This window comes from Hoplias malabaricus, chromosome 13 (assembly GCF_029633855.1).
Source record: "Hoplias malabaricus isolate fHopMal1 chromosome 13, fHopMal1.hap1, whole genome shotgun sequence".
Lineage (NCBI taxonomy): Eukaryota > Metazoa > Chordata > Actinopteri > Characiformes > Erythrinidae > Hoplias > Hoplias malabaricus.
In genome coordinates, this window is record NC_089812.1 from 16898890 (window position 1) to 16924598 (window position 25709).

At 42.4% G+C, this 25709-nt stretch overlaps 1 protein-coding gene across 1 annotated transcript; it reads right to left on the bottom strand.

Annotated features, from left to right (window-relative positions):
• Nucleotides 1–790: 790 nt before the first annotated feature.
• glis2b (GLIS family zinc finger 2b) lies at nucleotides 791–25094 on the bottom strand. Its single transcript, XM_066642861.1, has 7 exons — nucleotides 24340–25094; nucleotides 10699–10911; nucleotides 8885–9024; nucleotides 6414–6596; nucleotides 6049–6182; nucleotides 5524–5642; nucleotides 791–5421 (listed from the first exon to the last, which is right to left on the bottom strand). Exons 2-7 carry the CDS (start codon nucleotides 10886–10888, stop codon nucleotides 4703–4705), a joined length of 1485 nt encoding a protein of 494 aa, XP_066498958.1. The 5' UTR covers nucleotides 10889–10911; nucleotides 24340–25094; the 3' UTR covers nucleotides 791–4702.
• Nucleotides 25095–25709: the final 615 nt, after the last annotated feature.

The following is a 25709-nucleotide window of genomic DNA, read 5'->3' on the forward strand; positions in this document are numbered from 1 at the left end:
TAGGTGTGAATGTATAATTGTGTGTTGCCCTGTGAAGGACTAGTGCCCCCTCCTGGGTGTGTTCCTGCCTTGCGCCCAATGATTCCAGGTAGGCTTTGGACCCACCGTGACCCTGAACTGGAGAACCACCCAAAGTGGTTACAGACAATGAATGAATGAAATTTGACTGTTCTCCCCTCATTTCTGATGTGGTGTTGAATGTCAGGTAAAGGCCAAAAGCAGTGATGAACTTGTAAGTCTGGACACATTTCTCATTAACATATAATAATGTAACATTGTTAATATAATGTATTATTTTTGTTAGGGAAGTCCATGTTATAAAAGATTCAGGCTAGGAAACAGAGGAAGAGCAACACAGTTAATTATTTAATTGAGGACTACAGAATTTTATTTTGCGTGAACTTTGAGTGCTTCTATAATTTATATACCACTTAATCTGGAAATAATGAGCCATTAATTAAAACAATTTAAGTTAATAATTTCAGATATGTTTCACAAAGCCAAAATGTTCTGCATGTAAAATAACTGCCGTAAAAGTGAAGATCCTCTAAATGCTGCGAGTCCAGAACTTTACTGTCGGTTATACCACATCCAGTCTATCACTGACTGGCCTTTAACAGAAATGAAGAGTCAGTACAGTACAGTATATCAAATGCACTTTTATTAAACATTTGTTTCTCTTGTTTTCATTGACATCATTATCAATATCGTAATAAAATTCCTCTAAAACAGGAGCACACACCTATGTTGTACCAGTTGGAGACTTTTACAGCTGTAAAGCTCTGCATGTTCAGGTTCAGAACATGACGCTGGGAATATATATATATATATATATATATATATATATATATATATATAAAGGTATAAATACTTCTACATTTCACCTATGATAAAAGGCACTTGGAGAAAAAAAATACTGATATTAAAATATTTTAATGTGCAAAAAGAACGAATCTGAATAGCGACCTGTGCTGGCCGTAGTCGTACATTAACCCTTTGTGCATCACTGTTGTTTTGTTTTTTTGCTGAAAGCGGAACTCCCTGTTGTTGTTTTTTGTTGTTGTTGTTGTTATTGTACTGCAATGAATTTCTTTACTGCATTCAGGTTCTAGGAGTCAGAAAATTAAAAAAGGCCTCAAAATCTAAATAAGATATTAATAACGGTGTCCCAGCTTTGTCCACAATAATTCTGAATACACTAGATTTTCAGAACAAATTTTTTCCCATTACAGGCTTTTTCAAAATGCTCAAAGGGTTAATGGGTCAAACAGCTTATTTAATATTTGATCGATGTGGACCCTGAAGGGTCTGTGTCAGTATCAGCATCCTCAGACTGGCGCCGGCCAGTGACACAGAGTCAACATGAGGCTGGAGGGAGAAGAGAGGTGGAAGGGTCTGAAGAGATTACGAAAACGTAGTAGGTCTAGAACAGGACTGAGACCTTAGACACCCTGAGGGACTGTCTGATTACAGTGTGTGTGTCCTGACAGTCTCCACTCTTCAGTCTCTCTATAAAACTCTCATGAAAACTTAGTTGCAGGACAAGGTCTTCATTCTTTTGACTGAAATCTGACTCGGCCTCTGTAAGTTCTGATTTACTGCCCGTCACTGTCAGAAAGGGACACATAGAAGAGCTCAGACCTGCTCTATTGGTACATTAATATAAAATTATATAGGTATGGGCACAGGGCACCGACAGAGTGCAGGGAGCTTACTGGTCTGTGTTTACCCTGCCAAGTCATTCCAATGAAACCCCTGGGCCTCGCAGGTTCCATGACCCAGTGAACAACCCATCTCTCTCCACACCTCCTGTTCATCCCTCCATCCTCACTCCTCTGTGAGAGAAGGCTGAGTGCAGAGCAACAATAGCAGAGACAATGAGATAAAGCAAAGTCAACATCAGAAAATGTCTCGTCCAAACAATAAAACAAACATCAATAACTGTATTTTTCTCAAACGTAACATAACGTAACTTCTGTGGGATTATAAGACTGAGCTGGGACTAAAGTGGAGAGGGTATAAATAAAAGATAAAGTGAAATAATTTTGGAATGTTTTCTAATACTCACTAAGAGCTGAAACCTTGAAATCTGAAAAGCAGCCAATGACTTTGAGGAATGTTTTTAAAAAAAAAATCTTTCACAAAATCAATAATCCTGAGTTAAGTGTTGGAGATCTGATTCAGGGGAAGAGATCAGCACCAGGAGTGACAAGGGGCTTGTTTTGTGGGTTTTTTCTTTGTTTTGAATTTTATTTATTTCCTGTGTGTGTAGTGTACCAGGTCTCTCTCTGGTTATGGATACCGAAATCTGTTAACGTTTTACTGTGGGAACATGTTTTCATTTGTAAACCCAAGCTGGTCCTCACAATGCTAAATTAAATCATTAAATGTTAAGGTGCTGCAATGTGTTAAGGTTAAGGAAAATTTAATTTTTAATTTAGAATTAGTTAGGGTTAAGGTTTGTGGAAATCTCCACGAAATGAACAGATTTCTGTGTACTGTGTTTATGTATTTGTTCTGTGGAAGTGGGTTTTCTTTGCCTGTTTCAAAAGTCTGTATTTGGATAGTGACGATCGGCGGGATACGGTACCCTTGTCTGTGTCACCAGGCTCGTGCACAGATAGACCCCTAGTGGTGCTCAAGCAATTGCCCTTTTGCCCTGGATTAGAAAAGTGCTCTTTCTGTTGGAGCGCAATTTTTTTTCTTCATTCATCAACATTTAAAAATAAAAATTACTCTTGTCTGTCATCAATTCCCCCCAAAAGTGTTTTGATACCTCATAGGCAGTTATTTGAGTTCTCGTGAGAATTCTGACCCTATCTGATCCGCGGCGCGCACAAGCTTCCGCCTTGTCCCTCCCTCCTCCCACGGTTAGCACTCATGCAGTGCTGAGCGCCAGGCCAAACCGCTGCTACACACTTCTCCTCTGACCCACAACATCAGACAGACAGGCAATGTGAGTGTTTGTGCAATTCCCGACGTTGTTTGATGCATTAACCACAACACTTACAAGTATAGCGCCGCTGAAAACATTAAGACGTTTTCTTTAAAAAAAAATTGTGGTGAAGGGGGGGCTTTTGGCATCACACCCGCTATAAACTCTTGCCTTTTCATACAAAGTGCATCCATACATAACGCATAGCCTACATGTTTTGTACTCATGATATAAATGAGTCATGATATAAAGGATTTCATAGCCTTGTTCAACTGTTTACTGACGTATAGAGTATATTGAATGTTTTATGTTCATTTCAGTTATTAAGAGCAGAGTTTTAAGTTAGTGTTGCAGTCACACAACTCCAGGGACCTGGAGGTTGTGGGTTCGAGTCCCGCTCTGGGTGACTATCTGTGAGGAGTTTGGTGTGTTCTCCCCGTGTCTCTGTGGGTTTCCTCCCACGATCCAAAAACACACATTGGTAGGTGGATTGGATACTCAAAAGTGTCCCTAGGTGTGAGTGTGTGAGTGAATGTGTTGCCCTGTGAAGGACTGGCACCCCCTCCAAGGTGTGATTCCAGGTAGGCTCCGGATCCACCACAACCCTGAATTGGATAAACGGTTACAGATAATGAATGAATGAATAATTTTGGCGATGGGTGCCCTTTTTTTTGGCTTGAGCACCTGCCCCCCAAAATGTCTGTGCACGTGCCTGTGTTTGACGCTCAGTTTCTCTAACTAAGGTCTGTTTCCAAATTTTTAATTGGGCTCAAACCTGATTTAAAACGTGCTGGTTGTGTTTCTTCCCTCGTGGAGAACAGATTGTCATTTCTACATTTACCCAAACCTAGTTACACTAAGGGAGGAAGGGACTGGTTTATTATAAATTAGCAGCAAATGCGAGGTTTCTGTACAGCGAGTAACACAGAGGAGTTTCCTCTCGTTGGAAATGTACACTTATCAGCCTTAACATTAAAAACTCCTGTGGGGGTCTTGACCAGAACAGGGTTAAAGGGTGTATGCAGAGCAACAGATGAACTAAAGTGGGTAAGTGTAGAACTACGGTATGACCGTAATGGACAGTGGAGCTGAGAGAGGGGACAGTGTGTGCGGAGACCAGGAGGTGGTCATAATGTTATGGCTGATCAGTGTATTCACCTGTGATTGACGTTAATGTCTCTCTGGACACAGTCCTGCTGTCTGATACGGGAGGACACACAATCATTGTCCCCTTAACAAAATAAATGCTAAATAACCCACAGACCAAGCTTCCCTCCAGAAGCTTGCTGATTTCATTTCAATCGCCGGCGTAAAGTCTGCTAGCTTGTCTACACATTATCACAATATTCATAACACAACCCTCAAAGGAATATACGATTGCCCTAAGACGCAGAGTGTTTTGTCCTTAGTGTTGTGTACACTGGCGTTCCGAAATACTAGTTACACACTTACAGCAGAGGGCTGGAGACTCCACCCTCCTGCTCACGTCAATACACGGCTGACCCTAATGGCCAGTCAGAGAAAGCAAAGACCATCAGTAAAAGGTTGCCCACTGTATTATTTGATTTTTTACCTAGTTGTGTTTCTAAGTTTCAGCTCCATTGCTGGTCCCAGGGATTGATCACTGTTCTATCAAAAAAACTTAAACAGAATGGAAGTGATGGAGAGTGCCAGAGGTAAGTCAGAGAAAATTCTTTTGATTTGAAGAACCCCCATCCCCCCACCTCCAAAGCCTGTGTTGCCAGACTCCGCTGGAACGCAGAGGGGTCAGTTGACCACAGCTGGCTTTAGCACCACTGGGCCTGAAGGGATAACCACCCAGGACAGAGGGTCATGCGATGCTCCACTGGAGAGGTTGAGGACAGCCCCAGAACTCTCATCGTCCCTCTCCTCACCCCTGACTCTGCCTTTTCCGTGGCCCCTGCACTCTGAGCCTAGGACAGGCACCAAGGGCAAGCCCAGGGCTGAGGAAGGGAAGGCAGGGGACAGCAGGGGGGACTTAGCCAGGCCAAGTGGTGAGCCACTGAAAGACAGGATTGGGGTTCCCGCAAGGCCGGGTGGTGGGGAACTGGGGCTCCCGAGGGAACTCAAGTCCAGAGGCCGGGGGCTGAGAGGGGACAGGGGCAGGGAAGCCCCCAGGCTTTGCAGGCTGTGGCCACCTAAAAGAGCAGCTGCAGCACCGGGAATGATGATGTGGGCTCCACTGACGTAGGTCAGCTCTGATTCTTTCCCCGTTCCTGTGATCTGGACTGTCTTCACCAAGGAACCCACCCCTCCGGGACCAGGCTGCTCCTGGGCCACAAAATGCCCATGAGCTTTGATGTGCTTCCGCAGAGAGCTGGGGTCTGTGTACCGCTTCAGGCAGCCGACCATCTTGCAGTAGTAGGGCTTGTCCACGTAGTGTGTGCGTGTGTGTTTGAAGCGATCGCTGGAGTTGGAATATCGCTTGTTGCAGCCTTCATAAGGACAAATATAAGGCTTCTCTCCTGAGACAGAGCAGACAGTGTGAATATAACTGGTGTGAGAATAAATCATTAGACACACAAGAAAGAAACAAAGTACAGATTTAGGAATATCTAAATGCCAACCTGTGTGTGAGCGGTTATGGATCTTGAGGTTCTCCAGGCGAGAAAAACTCTTGTTGCATGTAGGGCAGCGGTGGGGCTTCTCATTGGTGTGTGTGCGGATGTGGATTAACATCTTGTACCTGAACAGACAAACATTTTTATGTAAGCATGAAATGTTTTTGTCTACTCTGCAGTAGAGTGATAATACAGCACTCTCTAAATGTCTGCATTTGGGTTCATGTGAAAATGATGTTTCTGTTAACTGAAAACCCTTTTAGAAGTTTCCAGAGCGAAGGAACATACAAGTACATATTATTATCTAGCAGAAAATCAAAATATGTTACAAAATTTAATCTAAAGTCTGTTACCTGTCTGTTATGTCACCTCTTACCGTCTTTATAATTTGCTGCTTTTTATGTTGAAAACTTTTCCTTAAAATTCTTTGTTTTGATTTAGGAAACTAGTGAATTTTGCACAATTATCCCAACATTATATATATATATATATATATATATATATATATATATATATATATAACCCCCTCACCTTGCGTTGAAGCCCCTTCCTTTACGTGCACAGCCCTCCCAATGGCAACAGTACCCAGAATCCTTTTCAGGCTTTACATGGAAGTCATTTACATGGTCCACCAGGTCTTGCAAAGAGTCAAAAAGCAGGTGACACTGCAGAAAAGAGTTAAAGACATGACACATATGCAAGGAAATACACTTTGGTGTTTATCTGATTCAGATAAAACTACAAAACAAATTATTTATGAATTTGAATTGCTTAGGGAAAGAGAAAGTAAATTTCGCCTTCCATGATTCCAAGGTATAAATGTTCCATCCTCTGACACACAGTAAACAAACAGAAGAAAAGGAAGTGAATAAAATTGTACACTCCCTCTTCATCACCTTCCTCCAGCGGCAGGACAGCTGCTCATCTGCTGATAGGTCAGGAGAGGCCCGGGTGTCCTTGGGCGGACCGATAAACATGGACGATGGCAGGTGAAGCCCTCCCCCTGCACCAATAGGTACAAAGAACTGAAAGGCTTGAGAGGAAGCTCCTCCTTCAATGTAGCGGATGTGAGCTGAATCCTATGAGAGAGAGAAAGACTGAGTCAAAAGCAGAACCAACATATACCTGCAACTCTGTAGAGTCCCTTCTACCATTGCATCCGCAAAATTATATTTAAATTATAATTTTTTAATTGTCTTTAAGGGGTTAGTTGTTACAGTTTTGGAAGTGGAAACAAGACATCAGCTCAACAGTTGCCATCATCTGCCAACTAGCCCTAGACCCCAGGCCAGTCAAACTCACGCCCTCTGTGTTTACGATGTCACATTATTGTAACTTGTGCAGCACCATCTTGCTGAAATATACATGGAGTTCCTGGGAAAAGACATTGTCTTTATGGCAGCACATCTCTCCAGAACCAACACAGCAGTGGTACCTTCACATAACCGCAGACCGCCCAAGCCATGGGGAGTGATGCCATCCCATGGTGTCGCAGTCACTTGTTTCAGCACTTTTTGTTGGTAACAGTCTGGATGGTCTTTTTCTGGATGGGCTTCTGGCTGAGGGCTCAATGATCTCACATTTAGCAGTGGTCTCAGAACTTTGGTCTCTATGCCCTGAGATTTCCCCTCGACTCGGGACTCTGCAACTGTGTGATCTTGTGCTGAGAAACACTCTTTGAACCAACGGATGATTCTCACATACATTTTTGCATGATGTAGTGGAGAGCAGAAGAGACTGAACCTTTTGTGGACGCAGCTTTTAAATTCAGTGTTTGTGACCTGACTGGCATGTGGAACCTTGCAGATCTATTAGATTATTCCAGATACTGTTAATACCTCTCAGTTTATTTAGGCTCAACTTTTTTGAGTGCGTTACAGGTGTCTCATTCTATTCATTTTATATTTACCATTTCGTTTGTCAGTAAAAAAAATCTATATATTTTTTTAGATTACTTCTGTCAAAACCCATTTATTTTCTGGAAATGGGTTTTGTATATTATAATATTTTGACTTAGTATAATATAAAAACCTGTGTATTCGTCATATTTATTGTAAAGATAAAAAAAAGGAAAACATGAAAACCTTGAGAACAGAGGTTGTTTTGACTAAATAACAGCACTATGTCTGAGTGAGTTTACAGGACTATGTGAGAAATGTGAATGACCTCTCTCCTAACACTCCTAACCAACCCGGCCATGGTAGAGCCGAGGCCGTAGGGTTTCTGAGGTTGGCAAGAGCTGAAGAGGATGTGCCACAACATTGCTGAATGAGCACAGCCAGCAGGCCCTAAATTGGAGAGAATTAAATTAGGCAGCGTGAGGTTGCATGGCCATATCTCACAGTAAATCTGATTTACTCCTGTGTCCCATCAGCTGGGCCAGAGACAGGAAAGAAAAGAGAGACGCATTTGTGTGAGAGGGAACATAGAGCTTCTCATTAAACCCTAACGCTACTTCACTTCTCTTTACCAGGGTCCAACCTCATATAATGTTTGGTCTGAAAGATTTTACTGATTTATTTAACCAGCATTTTAAAATCTGTGTCTTCGCATAAACCCTAACCCCATATCCAGAAACATTAAAGACATTTTAAAGTTCAGTAAAAACAACACTGTGATTTGTTAATTTTCTTCAGACTTATTCTTATTTAACTGACAAATGTACAAATATAAATGTAAATATAAATATAACCATATGTATAATTTCACACTTAAAAACATTATATAAATGAGTTTTCAAGTTATACTGTTTTTAATCATTCCAAAATAAAGAGGTGAATTGTTAGTGAGAGTATCACCACTGAGAATTGAAGGAGCATCCACCAATGGCTCAGTCTTTGAAGGCAGTGAGGGGTTGTGTCTCATCACTGGGAAACAATTAAAAATGCATATTTCTCAATGCAAGATTAAATTTACAAAAAAAAAAAAAATTACAAAAAGAAACATGGTGAAAATATTCAGGGAATCCACAGAAATCTCAATCCATGAATGGCAAGGCCAAACTGCTACTGAATGACTGTGACCTTACAGAGGGTATTCCACCAGAAACCAACATATTACTCTCATTAATATATCCACAGCTCTGGAGAACCTCAGAAAACTGCTGTCACTGAACAAAGTCCACTGCTGCGTCAAGAAACACCTAACTCTACAACTCTAAAACACAAGGTGTTTAAACTGTGTCTAGATCTGTGTCCTGATTATGAAGAAAAAAGTCAGTCAAGAGAATTAATAATTACATACAATAGTTCTTACTACATCTTTCACAATGCCCCAGTTTTTCAGTAATATAGTGTGTAGGTTAATGTTAACCACAGACTGAAATGTAATCAACATGTATTGACATGACGTGGGATGTTCCACTCACTCCTGAAAAGATGTGAGAGGAGTCGTGTCCATTGGTAAGCTCAGGTGAAGCAGCGGTGTGGCGAGAAGAGGGGGATACACTGAGGTCCACTGCGTGGGGTGTGGGGGGGTCAGGCTTCTCTTGGGGGAGCATGGGCAGACCTGCAACACACACATTTAATCACTAAACCACACGCCTGCTGCGCTCCAGAATCTGAACACAGCAGGAGACCTGTGAAATAACGGCAGTTCACCTGCCTCTTTATCATTCAGCATCACTTCCACATGTGTGGCATATTTCACATATCAATTTTAGTTTATTTTCTGGAAGTGTGGCAGTAATCCTGGGAATAGTGTAAACAGCTTTTAAGCTAAATTTTCTTACAGTCATATCGGACATATGTCAGGGCTTTAAATATTTTATGTAACTTTTCAATTTCAGTGGCAGAATGAATAAACACCATACTTTTGTTACAGAAATATTTACAGGTTAATGAATTAATTTAAATTTATTTCTGAAAATAACACAGGGTCAAAATTATACACACTAATAATGAAAACACTCACCTAAATGATTAATACAGCAAATCTGAAAGCTCTAAAATGCCTTTTACTTACTCAGTGACATAACCCTAAACTTCATGTTCATAGATATGATTTAATGTCTAAAAGTAGAAATGTGTGATTTGACATATTTTACCGGATGGGCCATCCCATTTTACAACAGGAGCATCCAAAGTTTTCTGAAAAATTATGTTGTAGACATAAACATGTGAGAAATGTTACTCTGAGCCATTTCTAAGCCACTTCAGGTTCTAAGATTGTTTGCCAGTTAGTTATTTGCGTATGTCCTCAATTCATCAAAGTCTGGAAGAAAACTCTATCACCTTTGGCTGAAAGGGAACTGTTCAGAGTGTCCAGATTCAATTACAAACAAAGATCTGCCACAAACTGGATGCTGCTGGACTTTTTGGGTGCTGCAGTGACTGAGTTGATCCTGCTGATTGTATTTGCTGATGACTGTGCATCAGATTCAGGGGAAAAGATCAGTTTAAGCAATAATTATTTCAGCTGTATTTGTTTCATTTTGACCCTGTGTTGTTTTTATGAAACAAACAATAAACTGAAATCTTTGCACCAAATATGAGAATGCTGTTGAAATAAAGATGTATGTTGTAAAATAACAGTAGCATTTAGTGCCAAATTTTACTTTCCATAAGAGCTGTGTGTTCTCTTTGCCCTCATGTCAGAATAATTTATACAGAATAACTTCTGTATAAATTGTGTCCTCCTTAACCAAATGCTGCCTCAGCATCTGTTCATCTGAAGGAGTGCTCTCAGCCCCATTACCCCCTCATCCAAAAAAAAATTAAAAAACATCCTGCAACTCGTTCTGCATTAAACACTTCAGATCATCTAGGGCTGAACAAATGGGTAAAATTTATATCATGGTGTAGTTTTTACTTTTGATCATTCATTATCTGTAACCATTTATCCAGTTCAGGGTCGCGATGGGTCCAGGGCCTACCTGGAATCATGGGCGCAAGACGGGAATACACCTTGGAGGGGGTGTCAGTCCTTCACAGGGCAACACACAATTACACATACAGACACTTTTGAGTCGCCAATCCACCTATCAACGTGTGTTTTTGGACTGTGGGAGGAAAGCGGAGCACCCAGAGGAAACCCATGCGGACACGGGGAGAACACACCAACTCCTAACAGACTGTTACTGGACGTGAGGCGGTTACAACTAAGCACAAACAGACTCTTCGGCGCTGTACAGCCTTCTGTTAGTCAGGTACTAGATACTGTGGTAGAGACGAGTGAGTTTACCTGTGTGAGGGGAGGAAGGAGAAGCTGGAACAACAAGGGCTGTGCCATCATCTGCCATTCGAAGCTGTCTTGCCTTTATTGCATGGACTGGAGATGGGATGAGAGTGTGGGGGGATCTGGAGCTCCTGTCTCGCCCATTTGAACGCCCTCGGGGCAGCTTCAGGTCCAGTGGCTCATCCAAGGAGAGCATAGCTGCAGCCCAGGGCCTCGGACCTGCAACAGGACAAACTGGGGGTCATCGCGTTTACCGAACACTAACAAGCCACAGCTCTGTCATTCATCAGCAACGAGGCTTAGGATGTTTTAATCTATCATAAAAAAAGATGTCTCTCCAAAACCATCACCTCATTAGTTGTGTGATCCCAGCACACAGGAGCAACAAGCAAGGAGAAGAAGCTCAGGCTTTTAACTGTTATGTGAGAGTAAACAATTCAGGATGTCTGAAAAGAAAGTATACTTAAATCTCAAGATTAAACAAAACAATACATAAATGTGAAATACAAAAGTGCTGGTCCTGATATCTACACAGTTCTCATCCCCTGGACGTATCTGCACTTTGTTCACGTTTTGCACTTTTTTTTTCTGAGTTTCCAGCCCACAACGTGTTCTTCAGTCAGCAAGATGAACCCAACGTGAAGCATAAATACATGAACAGTGTGAGTTCACCATCATTCAATGTTCTCTTAAAGAACCAAGCCGTGTTGTGGCCACACAGACACACTGTGGAACAGCTGGATGCTCTGCTGCTGTCTGTGGATCTACAATTTAAAAGAACAAATCTCTACACATTCACACTCAGCCACATGCTCCAAATCACACTTATCCATAAACTCCCTCCATTCTGCTGACCTTTGCTCGCATGCTTACTTCCAAAGAATGTCTGCAATCCAATCCAGATGGCCACCCCCCCTCAGACTGCTCCCCCTAAGACACCACCGCAGAACCATTCAGACCCCCAGCAGGTTCTGACATGCGCCACATTGTTGGTATCGGTTTGTCTGCTGCTCTTTTACAAGTTCCCACTTATACCATAACTAGCACTTTTTTGTGGCTAAAACCATCTCAACTCTCTGATCCACACGCACACAGATTTTCCTGTGTATTCCACAAAATTACAGCTATGATCTTAAAAAAGGTTAAACAGAGTCAAATTCACGACTGAAGTGCAGAATGGTTTTACCTATTTCCTGAAAGAAGAATATTTGTTTCCTAAATTGTTTCCTAAAAACCCTTTGAATTATTTTATTTATTTGAATATATCTATTTATATAGATTTCAACCAGGCAGAATGAGTTCCCCCTTACACACTCACCCAGTCACAAACACTCTCACACCTGTGGACACTTTTGTACGGCCAACAAACCTACCTTTTTCGGACTGTGGGTGGAAAGCACAGCACATGGAGGAAACACACACAGACACTATGAGCACACACCACACTCCTCACAGACAGTGACCTGAGGTAGGACTCGAACCCACAACCCAAAGACCTTGGAACCACATGTTCTGTCCAGATGTGTTTTAAAGGTTTAAATAAACGCCACATTAAGGATCTTAAAATTTCTATTAAATATAGTAAAAACAGTAACGTCATAAAAAGTTTTTTAAACCTTAGAAACTGTTTACATGGATATTCTATATGGATATTCTAACCCTAAAACCCTAACTTTGTGTAAGGACAGTGTGAACAGGAGCATTATTAGGGGTTATTTACAATTATCATCAGGAGAAACGGCCTCTGCAGTTAAACCTGCTGCAGCTTCTCTCTAACACTAACCCTGAATTAACTTTAAACCCTAAAATTATATACTTAACCTTAACCTGCTGCAGCTTCTCTCTAAAACTAACCCTGAACTAACTTTAAACACTAAAATTATATACTTAACCCTAACCTGCTTCAGCTTCTCTCTGACCCCAATACCCTAAACCCCTAACACTAAACTAACCTCAACTCTAAAATCCTAATCCTAAACCCACTAACCCTGCACAGAATCACAGCCGTGTGTAAACTATCCCTCGGAGCTGATCTGGGGACAGCACAAGGAGCCTGTGTCAGTGGATAAGAAGAGGTCACTGAGTTCAATTATCCAGTGAAAAAGAGGCCCTGAATAGAGTACCCAGGACACACACACACACACACGCATATATACACACAACTTTATTATCACTGAGGTCTGTGTGTTGGGTCTCATGCAGCATTCCCTCTCCTTCTTTTCCGCTGCACAATCAGTTCAGTTACCCTAACCCTAAAACTTACCCTAACCATTTACAGCAGGCATTTATGGAGAAACAGCAGCAAATGATTCAGTCTGACTTTGAAATTAAATAAAAGTCTTGTTGAAGAAAATGTTAGCTGGAGCAAAATTTAATATCAGTTTTATCTACATCTGATACATGTTAAAGTGGTGGAAAGTGTTCACCTTCTGCTGATAAAGAAAAGGACTTCTCATGGGTGTGTTAAAGGGTCCATGTGTAAACCATCACTGCTCCCAGCCTGAGGCCTCCTATAATCAATCATCTCTTCTCTTCTTTAATTAACTGACCGAACATTTAATGCCCTCCACCACCTTCACACTGAAGAGCTTTCAGGACAGAACTCAACTCCCCATAACTAGACCCCGATCTGACCCTGAATCCTCCCATAACTGGAGCCCAATCTGGCCCTGAATCCTACTGTAACCGGTGTCCTATCTGGCTTCGAATCCTACCGTAACGGGAGTCCAATCTGGCCCTGAATCTGCTCCATTGATTGAGGTCTTCAGTGAGGAATTACAGATGACCAGAAACATTCAGAAATGTGAATACCACTGTCCTGTGCCCAGCCAGGGGTCAGGGTTAAAACTGGCCATAGGTATATACATGGAGGCACTTTATTTCAAACTATGAAATTTCATAACAAGTGGACAGCACGGTGGTGTAGCAGATAGTGTCGCAGTCACACAGCTTCAGGGACCTGGAGGTTGTGGGTTCAAGTCTAGCTCTGGGTGACTGTCTGTTAGGAGTTTGGTATGTTCTTCCCGTGTCCGTGTGGGTGCGCCGGTTACCTCCCACAGTCCAAAAACACATTGGTAGGTAGACTAGCAACTCTAAAGTGTCCATAGGTATGAGTGTGTGTCAACCTGTGAAGGACTGGCGCCCACTATAAGGTGTGTTCCCGCCTTGCGCCCAGTGATTCCGGGGAGGCTCCAGACCCATTGTGACCCTGCAGTTTCAGACAATGAATGAATGAATGAAAAATTTCATAACAATTGGCCTCTGGCTGGCAATATTGGTGTTCACAAATTTAAAATGAGGCCTTTCTCATTCTAACTTTATTCCATACAGTCAGCTAAATCTCGATTTATGTATCGTGACAAAACCTGATACAAGCTTTACAAATATGTTAGTAATCACGTGTCCTGCACATTCCCTGCATTCCTGATTCGGTTTGAATTTGCTTCTCAGGCCATTTTTGGGCACTATCGAGGATCCCAACATAAGAATTAGGCATATATCCCTTTACATTTAACTTATAGACAGTAAAAATGTTCCCTGTTTTACATTGCAGTATCAACTTTATATGTTTTGCCCAAACTTCCAAATATTATTTAGATAAACATTTCCTTCATTGTATCTTTAAACCATTCTGAAAGTGTCTCACACTACCACCACTGCATTTTTGGTTGATGAAGACATCCGAGGGTCTGTTTGTTCAACTCAGGACACCTCTGATTCTTGGGATGTCGTGCTGAGGACAGGTCTGTGTGGTGAGAACGATGAACACTGAAGACTAAGGGCCGGTGGAGCAGGATGGCAGAGACATGTGAAGTTTGTGGAGAGAGTGTCACTCTGCCCCATGCAGACTTCCTCACTGTGTCATGAGGTCAGTGTATCTTTGAAAGGCCGCATTGTCTGTGCACCCCCCGCCCCCCACAGCAGAGTAAATACACACCACAGCAGCTGGACGAAGGAGCTCATGGTGAGCAAGGATGGGGTGGTGTACGGGGGATAGTTGGGAAAGTTGCCGTGAAACTTCTGTATCTCCGAAAGAAACTTAGCGTGCCCTCTTAAATTATGAAACACCTGTTCTCCTGAAAAAGCATTTAATGTATTATTTAATTCAGTATTAAATTCTGTGGTGGTAGAGTCAGGAAAGCTTTAGGATCACGAAGTGGAGCCAGTGTTGGAAATGCTGATGAGGAAAGAGCTGAGGCAACAGACGTGTTTACTGTGTGTGTTTTCAAGAGTTTGGACTGAATTGGGCACAACACGCTTTAGAAACAACTTTGTTGTTTTTGCTGTTCTCGCTCTTTTCATGAGTTTATAAAACAGGGACCAAGAACAATCTCCATGTGTTGATGGCAAATTTAAACTGAGAAAACATCTCAAGAGCTGAAGATACACTAACATCATCAGTCAGTGTCTGGGTTTTATTGTTTCTTTGCACAAAAATTGAAACTGCACAACTTTTATGAGACAAGTCTGTATCTCTTCTTAAGCCAACAAAAAATTTAAAAATTAATCAAAGTGAAAAAATTAAACGAGTAAAAATCACTCGACCAGTGCCCAACACTGAAACATATTTAAATTATATTCTCCTTCCTACACGGGACATTCACTAAAACACATTGACATTACCTCCATTGACACATACACACACACACAGGCATACACAGACACACATACACATGCACACAAACAAACACCCAAACACACACACACACACACACCCTCCTGAAGCCGAGATATTTTCTCCTCGTTCCTCAGCCAGCTCCGACTTCTCAGACAGGAAACCTCAGTTTCCACTCCTCCTCCACAGGGCCCCTCTCCCTCTCTCTCTCTCTCCCTCAGTTTTCCCTGCTTTCCCCCTTCTCTCCCGCCTCCACTCGTTCCTTCCCTTTGCTATTTTCCCGCAATCCTGCTGTGTTCTCATATCCCAACCTCTCTCAAACAGTTCTTCTTCCTCTGAGCGTTTCACACAGGTCACAGTGGTCTCTACACTCTTACAGATTTAAATAAGCTCTGTAATCAGCCCTCACCTCCCTCTTGTTCTTGGTTTCAGTACCATTAAAGGTATTTTATAATCACCCAAATCACAATAGGAGGAGATGCAGACAAAGATGGGGAAAGAAAAAAAACTGAAGCATGAGACTGAGAGTGAACTAGTTTAAAGAGTCAGTGGTTGAAATTGTGGATGGATTTGACTCAAGAAACAAGTGAATATTAGTGTGGCTCTTGTGAATTGAGAAAGGGGAGGAACATGTCAACAATAAGTTAATAGACATGTTAACAGAAATGTGGATGTTAACAGTGAGCACAAGACAAAAAACAATCTTACTGTTACCTGTGTGTTGTTCAGGGGTTAATAAGCTATTATAAAAAATGGATTTCATGAAGATGGAAAGGAAGAAGAGAACATGTTTCAGATGGCTGTGCTATTAGAGTAATTCAATTAATAATGATATGAAAAAACAATTATCAAATTCAGAATTCCCTGTTCTGGTGCAGCAGATAGTGTCGCAGTCACACAGCTCCAGGGACCCTGTCTGTGAGGAGTTTTGTGTGTTCTCCCTGTGTCTGTGTGGGTTTCCTCCAGGTGCCTCGGTTTCCTCCCTCAGTACAATAAAATGTTGGTAGGTGGATTGGTGACTCAAAAGTGTCCATAGGTGTGAGTGTGTGTTGCCCTGTCAAGGACTGGTGCCCCCTCCAGGGTGTGTTCCTACCATGTCCCCGGGTAGGCTCCAGACCCACCATGACCCTGAACTGGATAAGCGGTTACAGACAATGAATGAATGAATGAAAATCCCTCGTTCTGATGCAAGCACCTGTCAGAAGAGAGCTGTGTGACAGCAAATGGGAGGGAGAAAATAAAAAGATGTATAGAAAAGGTTGGGAAACAGAAAGTTGGGCAGGGGAACTGAACAGCATTCACCACAAGAGAATTCCTTACAGAGACAGGGACAGAATGAAGGCAGGAGGAAGGAACTTGTGACTTCACATTAAAAGAGAGAGCATTACCTGGGCTGGACCTAGACTTGCTCTCTCAGAGGTAAAGTTAGATATAAAAGCTGAGGATTTATCACCTGAGGAATTCCCATTCTACATTACAGTTTGTATAAATGTAAGCAATAATGACTGGGTTCCCTGTTATTCCTTCTTTTCCAGTTGTGTCAGTCATCTCAGGGCTGAACACACAGGGCCTGATTTAAACACACCTTGACTTCTGTTCTTTTCTTTACTAGATCTGATGTCAGATGTGGTCTTGGGGTGTGTGAGGTACCTTGTCAAGAACAGACACAGGCTTTTTCACACTCTGCAAACGCAGACAAGGTGCAGGATTATGAAATGCGGCCTGACCTGACTTAACTCAGGACAGAGAGACTGGGGGCTGTAGAAAGAACGAAGCCTGCCGACTACTGATCATGGCCATCTTTACAACAGCACAGCAGGACACGTATTAGGAACGTAATCACGAGGCTGAACTGACGTGGAGCACTGTAAAAACATTGGTTTCTGGATGAACATTACAGGATCTGGCCTGTTTTAAAATTAATATTTGCTTCTCTTGAGGCAGAAATTCATGATTTTCGAACTAAAGAACTGCTCTGTTGAATTAAACATTAAATTATTCAAGGCAGAATATATCAACAATTGCAGAAATATTTGCTTAAATAATTGTTTTTAATCAGCCTTATTGATAACGTTAAATAAGTGCATCTAATGTTATGTGAAAACACTTTTTCTACAAACACTGTGGAAGGTATCTTAGAAATATGAAAGGTTTGACAACATTTTTATTTTGAAATACTAGATCATTTGTGCTGGACCTTTAGGCTACATATGAAATGTTGTTCCATTTACCTTCTCACTTCTCAAAATGTTACAAATAACTCACAAAATACAATGAACAAATGCAAAATAATACTAATATAAACGAATACAATATCAGTAAAATAAACTGTTTGAAGCTGGTTCTGAAAACAAGAACAGCACCTTTGAAATATTCTCCGACATCATCATCAGACATCCTGTGCAACACACTTAAAACACTGCAATTTCACAAACACACACTCAGTCCTTCCTTCTCTGGATAATTCTCTCTCTGTCTCTCTCTCTCATTTCCTACCCCTTCACTTTCAACAGATTCCTGCTGCCTTTCCCCACAGTCGGTGATGCAATACAAACACTTCTGCATGCAATAACAGGGTTTTTTGGAGAGTGCTGCCCAGGGCAGGGCTGTTTCTCCTGTTTCTTTTCCCTCTGTTTCTGAAAAGAACAAGTGTGGTGTCTAAAATGGATTCTCACAAGCATTGAAACACAAAGGGAGAGGAATTAAACACAAAGGGAGAGGAATTAAATAAATAAGCTTGTTCTGAACTGAGGGTAATCTTAATGAAACTATAGACCACAAAATAGAGACATGTTTATCTGATTTGTAATTACCCTGTACCTGGTGACTGATCACAGATGTTTTCAGCTTTGTTAAATTAGTCTGATTATCCTTGACCATGATTCCAAGCAATTCCACAGAAGAATGTTCTGTGTGGCTCCATTCGACGCCAAGAACTCTTCATTTTGTGTTCCCTAAAGACAATGTCTAAGGTTGAGGGGAAACACTAGTTCCTCATTTGTTTATGTTCAGAACCTCAGCCTTTTTTATGGTAGAATTGTGTGCTTGAGGACTGTTGTTTGTTGATAGCTGAAGTGAAACTTATCTGTAAGTTTTTTTTCACTGTTCGATTTACCACAGAAACCCATTGGTAATCCAAGCTGTTTAGTTCTGTAGCACTTTCACTGTGTTTACTTGCATGCAGATAGTGCTCTCCCCAATTTAGAGTCAGTGTTATCCATCTATGGAGCAGGAATATAGCTACATCCTCATAGCGGTTTGTGCTTTTCAGCATCTGGAGTCTCTCCGTTGTCTAAATACCTCCAAACACCATTTCTCAGCTGTGAGCAGAGAGAAAAGGCCTAGCATACCAGACTGAGACACTTTGTTTTTTAACCTATTTACAATGGAGCTTCATAAACTCATTCAACTGGTTTCCAACACAAACGAACTGGAGCAGCAAAAGGTGAGGGAACATTTTCATAGATTTATAAAAAGTGTTTATTGCTTACATTCATGAACATTGCCTTTAAAACAAAAGCAATTGACACCCTCATCATCCTGCAATCTAATTGGCTGAGCATCATTTTCAAAACAGACAGACTTTCTCTGTTCCACATTTAAAGTAGTGTTTGCAATTCATTAATTATCTGTAAGCGCTTATCCAATTCAGGGTCTCCGTGGGTCCAGAGCCTACCTGGAATCACTGGGCGCAAGGCAGCCCAATGATTCCACCCTGGAGGGGGCAGTGTTTGTAATTTTTTTTATTAAATACAATATTTAAATGATATGCGTATCATTGCATTTTTTATTTTAATTTGGAAATGGAGTTTGAAGATTAAAAACTCCTGACCACACATTTATCCCCAAATTATCCACTCCCTAACCCTGACCCCCCAACTGGCCCCTGGGCCCATGACCTGCAGCCCACTTCTCCTGTTTGTGTGTGTGTGTGTCTGTGAAAAATTTGCTCATTAGTGTGTGTTTGTGTGTTAAATACCACATGCTGGTTAAATACAGAGAATCAATTTCCCATGAGATTGAGTAACTTCTTTATTAATAGTGTATGTGTAAAATATTGTTAGCTGATGTAAGAAATATAAACATGGTAAAGGAAGTGTGAAGGAGGACCCTGTGATGTGCGGATGTGTTTGGTCAGAGCCTGTTTGTCTCTGATCGTAAAAACAGATGCAAATCCAGCTATTGCCTCTTGGTCACTGGGTGTGGCACAAATAACTGTAAGAGTGAAAGAAGAATCTGGCCTTTGTTCTTTTTTTATAAAGTAAATAGAGGTGGGGATTTCTGAGGCTGACACGGATGTGGAGACCCTGCAGATGAAGTGATTTGGCCATATTGTAGTTTTAACCTGCATCCAGAGTATTTTGCCAATTGTGACAGGATTAGTCATTTATATAATTCAAAAAGAAACTGAAGCTGCAGAAGAACAGTTTTGGGAGGCACTGTTTCAAGTGAGTGGGGGTGGGGGATGTGCATTAGTCGATAAACTTATGTACTTTTGGCGGGGGGGGGTACTAGTTCTTCAGGGGGAGGGTGTAGCCCTAACTCGCCACACACACACACACACACACCCTCCCTCGCCTGGCCTCTGTTCCCTTTCCTTCTGTGGTGTTGCCAGCTTTGCTGCTGCCTGTATTCTCCCACTCCCCTCACATAGGGGCGCCTGTTTTCTCAAAGCAAGGCCACCCCTCTGCGCTCGACATCCCCCCACTCCGCACACCCATCCCACCCCCCTCCTGTGCCTGGCAGCCAGACAAGGTCAACATGACAGGCTTTTTTCCTACTTCTCCCTCTCTCCCTCCCTCTTTTACTCTCTTTATCTTGCTCCCTCCCTCACTGCCTCCCTATGTTACTGTGACTGAGCTCAGTTGAGTGACAGACTCCTCCCAAAAACTAAGAGCCTTTCATCTGTTGTCTCTGTCCACACTGAAGGAGAGCAAGAATGAGGGATATATATATATATATATATATATATATATATATATACAGAGAGAGAGAGAGAGAAGGAGAGAGATAGAGAAAGAGGAAGAGAGAATTTGAAAAGTCAGAGAGGGATTAAATGAAGTGAAATTCATCAGTAGAGCTACTGTAAATTACTTATATTCTAGCTCATAAACTCCACAAGCAATGATTTTGAACATAATCCTCAATTCCTACCTTTCCTAAATTCTAAAAATTAAACATGAGACAGCTTTGAAACACATTGTTCAGTAAATAAATGCAATAGAATTGTTACTGAATCAGCAGCAGAAGGTAAATATATTATATGCATCAATAAATGGGACACTATCAAACCCCTGAAGGGACACGAGTGACTTTATGTTTGCACTGAGGCTCTACTACTTCTTCTGTCTTCTGAATTCATGTACATTCAGCAAGATATTTTTCTCCATAGAATTAGTTTAACCTTGTTACAGTGACTGGAACCAAACTCCAAAATGTAACACCCAAATAATATATAAATTATTACATTTCTTTAAGTCATACATAATAACATATAAATCTGCATTATACTTTTTCCTCCAAAAATCCTGTTCAGAGCAATGAAAGAAATGTTTAAAATAGAAGGTCATGGAAAGTGGGAGGAGTTGAAGACTCAGACGAACACTCCCTGACAGGAATGGATTTGCCCAGACACAGCATCGAGCCAAGGCCCAGACTTGAGAGAGACTTGTTTCTGTTTCGAAAATGCCTCTCGCCTTCTTTCCCTCTGTCTTCTCCCTTCTTCTTCTATTCCTGTCTCCCCATCTTTTCACCTCTCACACATTTTCTGAGGCCCGTGCTCATTGTAGCCGGGCAGAACTCTTGTGGGTAATTGGGAAGAATCTAGGGTGTGGGCCAAGCAAGTAAATAATAATACGAAACAGCTGTGTCTGTTTTAACTGTTAGAGATCTGCGCACTGAGGAGAAAGAAAAATTATTTTTCTAGTACAAAATACCTATAAATGTTCACTTTAATATGGATCTGAAGGATCTGAAATTCTGAGGCTGTGCTGGGATTATTGGGTGGAGTTTAACTGGAGAAGAATGAGTGGTCTGGACCCGTCTGTGGAGGGTGGTGCTACATTTGCTAATGGGTCCAAATGAATGTTGATGTGTTTCTCTGGAGTCAAACTTGCTACACAGACTTAAAAAATACTAAACACTAAGTTTCAATTTGTTCTGTTATTTTACTTTATGGTGGTCTATCCACTGCAACTCTGTCAATTGGTTTGAGATGACTCTCTCTCTAATGTGACAATGAGAGGGAAAAAGAAAGAGAAGGGCGAGAAGGCTGGGAGACAGTGGTTTAGTGAAATGCACAGATGGCTGTATTTATTTTATATAAAACCCTGGCCCTATGAAGCACAAAGGTAGAAGAACTGAGGACGGATGCTGTGGGCCACAGATTATGCACCAAGGTGTTTGGAAGGTGGGCTATTTTTGTTTGGGGCAGGGTTCACTCTTAACAACACGAAGGACAATAAAACGCCATTCCAGGAGGAAATGCTGAAGCTGAGGTGCGATTAGTGGTTTAGCTGAACTGGAGAAGAATGCATGGTCTGGACCCAGCTTTGGGGGGGGGCGGAGGTTCTGGGCCCACTCAGGGATTTCAACTGAGGTCTCTCTGCTCTCACATCAGCTCTGAATCCAACATCTCAAGATCTGTCTTTACAAAATGCTGATCCTATTTAAATGATGATTTTCTTTAAAGTGAATTTAGTAAAAAATGTCCATGAAAAACTGAAATCTGTTTAAAATAATTTCCACTAAATTAAGGGGCTAAAGCCTAGAAGTGAAACAGCACACTGAGCCACAATTGAGGGTTTCTATTGGTTGACTCCATATGACATTAACTGTCAACTGCCCAAGAATTTCCCAGCATCCCCTGCACTCTGCCCAGTTCAGATCTCTCTCTAATCTATGGTTCAGGGGACTTTTGATGACCTAAAGGTTAAGCTAGTCCACAATAAACTGTTACAGAAAATTATACACTTGATCTAGAGAGGGGTTTGGACTAATCTGAACCGAGCCAAACTTCAGTGGAACAGGGTTTAGACACATCAATATTCCAGCAGAACTGTCACTATTCAGTCTGCAGACACTTCATCCCTTCAGAATGTGTCGCTGTGACCCTGAACAGCAGGGTCATGCTGATAACACATCACAGTGTTTATCCTGAGAACAGATCTGTGGAACATTTAAAAATATACCTCACAGCACTGACAGTGGCAGAGAAATCCAGCCATACTTCCTGAGGCTCAGAGGCTGCGTGGGCGGGTAATTTCAAACTGATGAAAATGGTGCAATTTAACATCTGTCACCTTGATATTAGTGGAAATGTCATGGCTCTCCTCTGCAGTGCTCAAACTCAATGGCTGCTTGAAGCCCTCTGTTCCCTGCTGGTAGGAGCGTTTGTGCCTGACTGTAATCCCGTGCAGTAGTGGAGCCCCACTGAGACAATCATTCCCCCGCTTGAGCTTTACAGGCGGCTAATTCTCCTGCTGGAGGTGCTGTCCTTCAGGAAACTCACTCATATCCAGCGTACTCCGTTTACACTTTCGCTGTTCTTTGTCAAAACTTAGGCCAAACGCACAAGTTTCAAAGTTTCCTTTTGTAAATTCTAGACATGAAATAAACACTCCATTTAAATTCAGAGCCAGCTGTGTTTAACAGAATTCAAGGCGGAAACTGCTGATGAGAAAAGCTGTGTTTTAGCCCATCTTTCTGCTCTCTCTCTGGCCCCCCACATGAGCTGTGACCAGATTTGAGGCCCCTTTTCACCCAGTAAGCAGCGGAGGCCTAGTGGGCATTTATTCCCTGCAATTCTGTAGGGTGGGTCTGTTTTGGCCCAGTGTTCGAAGCACGGTTTGTAAGCCAGGCCCCTCACTTGGCCTCAGAGCTTCTCGTGCTGCTGAAAGTCTCAGATTTCTCAAACATGCCCTGCCTTTGATGACTGTGGATGGTTTTATATGAAATTCCCTTCACTGCTTAGTGGAAAAAATGTTTTCATGATTTTGCACTTTGTGTAAAGGGGGGTGGCATTTGTCTCTGGATCAGTTCACATCAGACACCGCTCCGCCACACACACACACACATCCTGGAGCAAAGGCTCAGGGCAATATTAGGAGATGTTTGTTCAGTAAAGATACTCACAAAAACTCACAGAGCACAAGCCACGTTTAATTTAATCTTGTATCAAATTTTCACTGGATGCTGGCCTTTTCACATCAAAATTTGTTCACACCGCACCAGTCCTAACATTTAAAATAATTAATGGAGAAAGTGGTCAACAAAGTGAAAAAGGGGAAAGTGGTCAAAGTGCAGTTAGGTTTCACTAAACATTCTTGTATAATGAATGTCATTTTGCACATATTTGCTAATCAAAGACACCATCTGCTTCAATACAGAACAGTGCATAGATCAGAGAAACAGCTCCACTTTTTCTACCTTTTCACTGATCTGTGGTTTTATTTTTCTAACTCAGACTCCTTCTTCCACCCAGTCTGTTTTAACACAGCTCTGTGGGGCCCCTGAGGACAGATTCCGCTCCCAGACCCAGCCTCAGAGCCACTGACTGAGGAACAGAGCCTCGTCAACTGGATGAAAACAGATTTTCATTAACTATACATGGACCAAATCCAGATAAAGTGACGGCAGTGCAGCTGTGGATTCCGCTATTCTGCCTTCTGTTCTTGTGTGACATTTTCAGCAGAATATATTTTAATAGATGTCATATTTATGATAAGACAGAGAAAGAACTGTCCCCTGCTCTGTGTCTCAGCACTTGTTGTTGCATATCATTCACTGTTTACTCTTTAGGGTCAGAAACCCCCACTGAAACATCACTGTGCACACGACACAGAATAAACCCCACTTTCAAACTTTACCTTTATAACCGAGAGCTCGTGTCGTGACCTCGAGAACAGGTTACAGAAGAAAAGTGGGATTTGTGGGACGGTTTTACTGAGTCCTAAACCTGACAGAGACCCGCCTACCGCTCGAGGGGATGAGGGAGTGATGTGTCTGATCCCGCGGGTTGACCGAGTTCTTACCTTTAATGAAATCCTGAGGATGAGGATGAGGTTCTTCCTCTTCTCCCACAACTTCTTTTCACTTCGAGCGTTTCTTCAAATGCCTTCCTGCAGTAAAAGTGTTCTCTTTAAAATAAAAAAAAATAAAAAATAAAAGCCCAGGCAGTGCTTCCGAGACAACCCGAACCCTGGTTGTTAGCTCAGGACTGTCGCGGTGTCCACGTCGGTCCGCGGTCTGACCATCGTCGTCAGGAATAGAGGGAGTGATTAGAAATGTGGAAACTGTTACAAAGCTTCAGATATTTCAGAGAAAACCGAGCCGCGCCTAACTAATCCCACCGAATCTCGCTGGTGTCCGCGGAGAGTCTGGATTTTCCTGCTGGAGCGAGGTGGCCTGGCGGTGGGTGTCCGCTCGGAAACAGCGCCGCGGTCTCGGTTCCTTCAAAGACCCACAGTGGCGGGGTCACGGAACACCGCACAGCGACGATTAATTCCGCGGAGAAATAACGCGCATCGCTCCGTCGTGGAGCTGGTCCAGAGGGGTTTTCTATGGGTGGTCGTCCTCTTGAGGGGAGGGGGCGCACGGAGCGAGGGAAAGAAGAGCTGGCGCGAGGAAGGGGGGGGTGGCTCTTCTCTAGCGTCGTGTCCGGATGATGTCTCTTTTCAGCTTTTCTTTGATGTTATGGGATCTACACACGGCCAAAAGGTCTCGCGCGTCCGTCTAAAGTAAAGCAGCCCCCGGACCCGGACCCGACCCAGTCCGTGTGTCCCTCTCCTCGGTCGGAGGAGGTCTGGCCCGCCTTGTGTTTCTCCCACCTGTATTCCGACAAAACTCGGCCTCCCGTGCTGGGATTGGCTGGCTGTTCCTCTTCCCCGCTCTGGGATTGGCTGGCTGTTCCCCTTCCCTGCGCTGGGATTGGCTTTAACTCCGGTTCACATGGATCGGCAAATGGGCGGCCCCCGTCCTCCGCGCGGACACAGCGGGGCAGACCGCTCTGAGTTCGGGTCGCGGATCCAATCCTCGAGCAAGAGGGCGGTTCTGTCGGAAAACGGGTTTGGACGAAACCATCGGAGTTTGCCAGCTCAGCGCGCGCTTCCTGCTCCGCCCTCAGACCGCCCCTGGCTCGGCACCGATAGGTTCGATATAGATCTTACTGCGCATCTTCACTCAAGAATCTCCAGGGTTACATTACACTGTTCCTAGTCCTGATCTGGTTTCAGAAACCTTTCTGTTTATTTTATTATTTTTTAAATGTAACTTTTAACTAGAATTCTTATTTAAAGTCTTAACCTGGCAAAAGGCTGAGCCTCATATCGTTGTTTTTATGACAACAACACAAAAATTGTTTATTTTAAAAACGTAAACTAAATCTCCTTTTTTCTCCAAGCTT

Excerpts from the sequence above, each read along its gene's own strand:
- glis2b (XM_066642861.1), bottom strand. The coding sequence starts at position 10,888 with ATGCTCTCCTTGGATGAGCCACTGGACCTGAAGCTGCCCCGAGGGCGT. Across the intron at positions 6,183-6,413 it reads TGTCCTGCCGCTGGAGGAAG|TGTCACCTGCTTTTTGACTC; the intron begins GTGATGAAGAGG and ends TCTTTTCTGCAG. Across the intron at positions 5,422-5,523 it reads CCATAACCGCTCACACACAG|GAGAGAAGCCTTATATTTGT; the intron begins GTTGGCATTTAG and ends GCTCTGTCTCAG.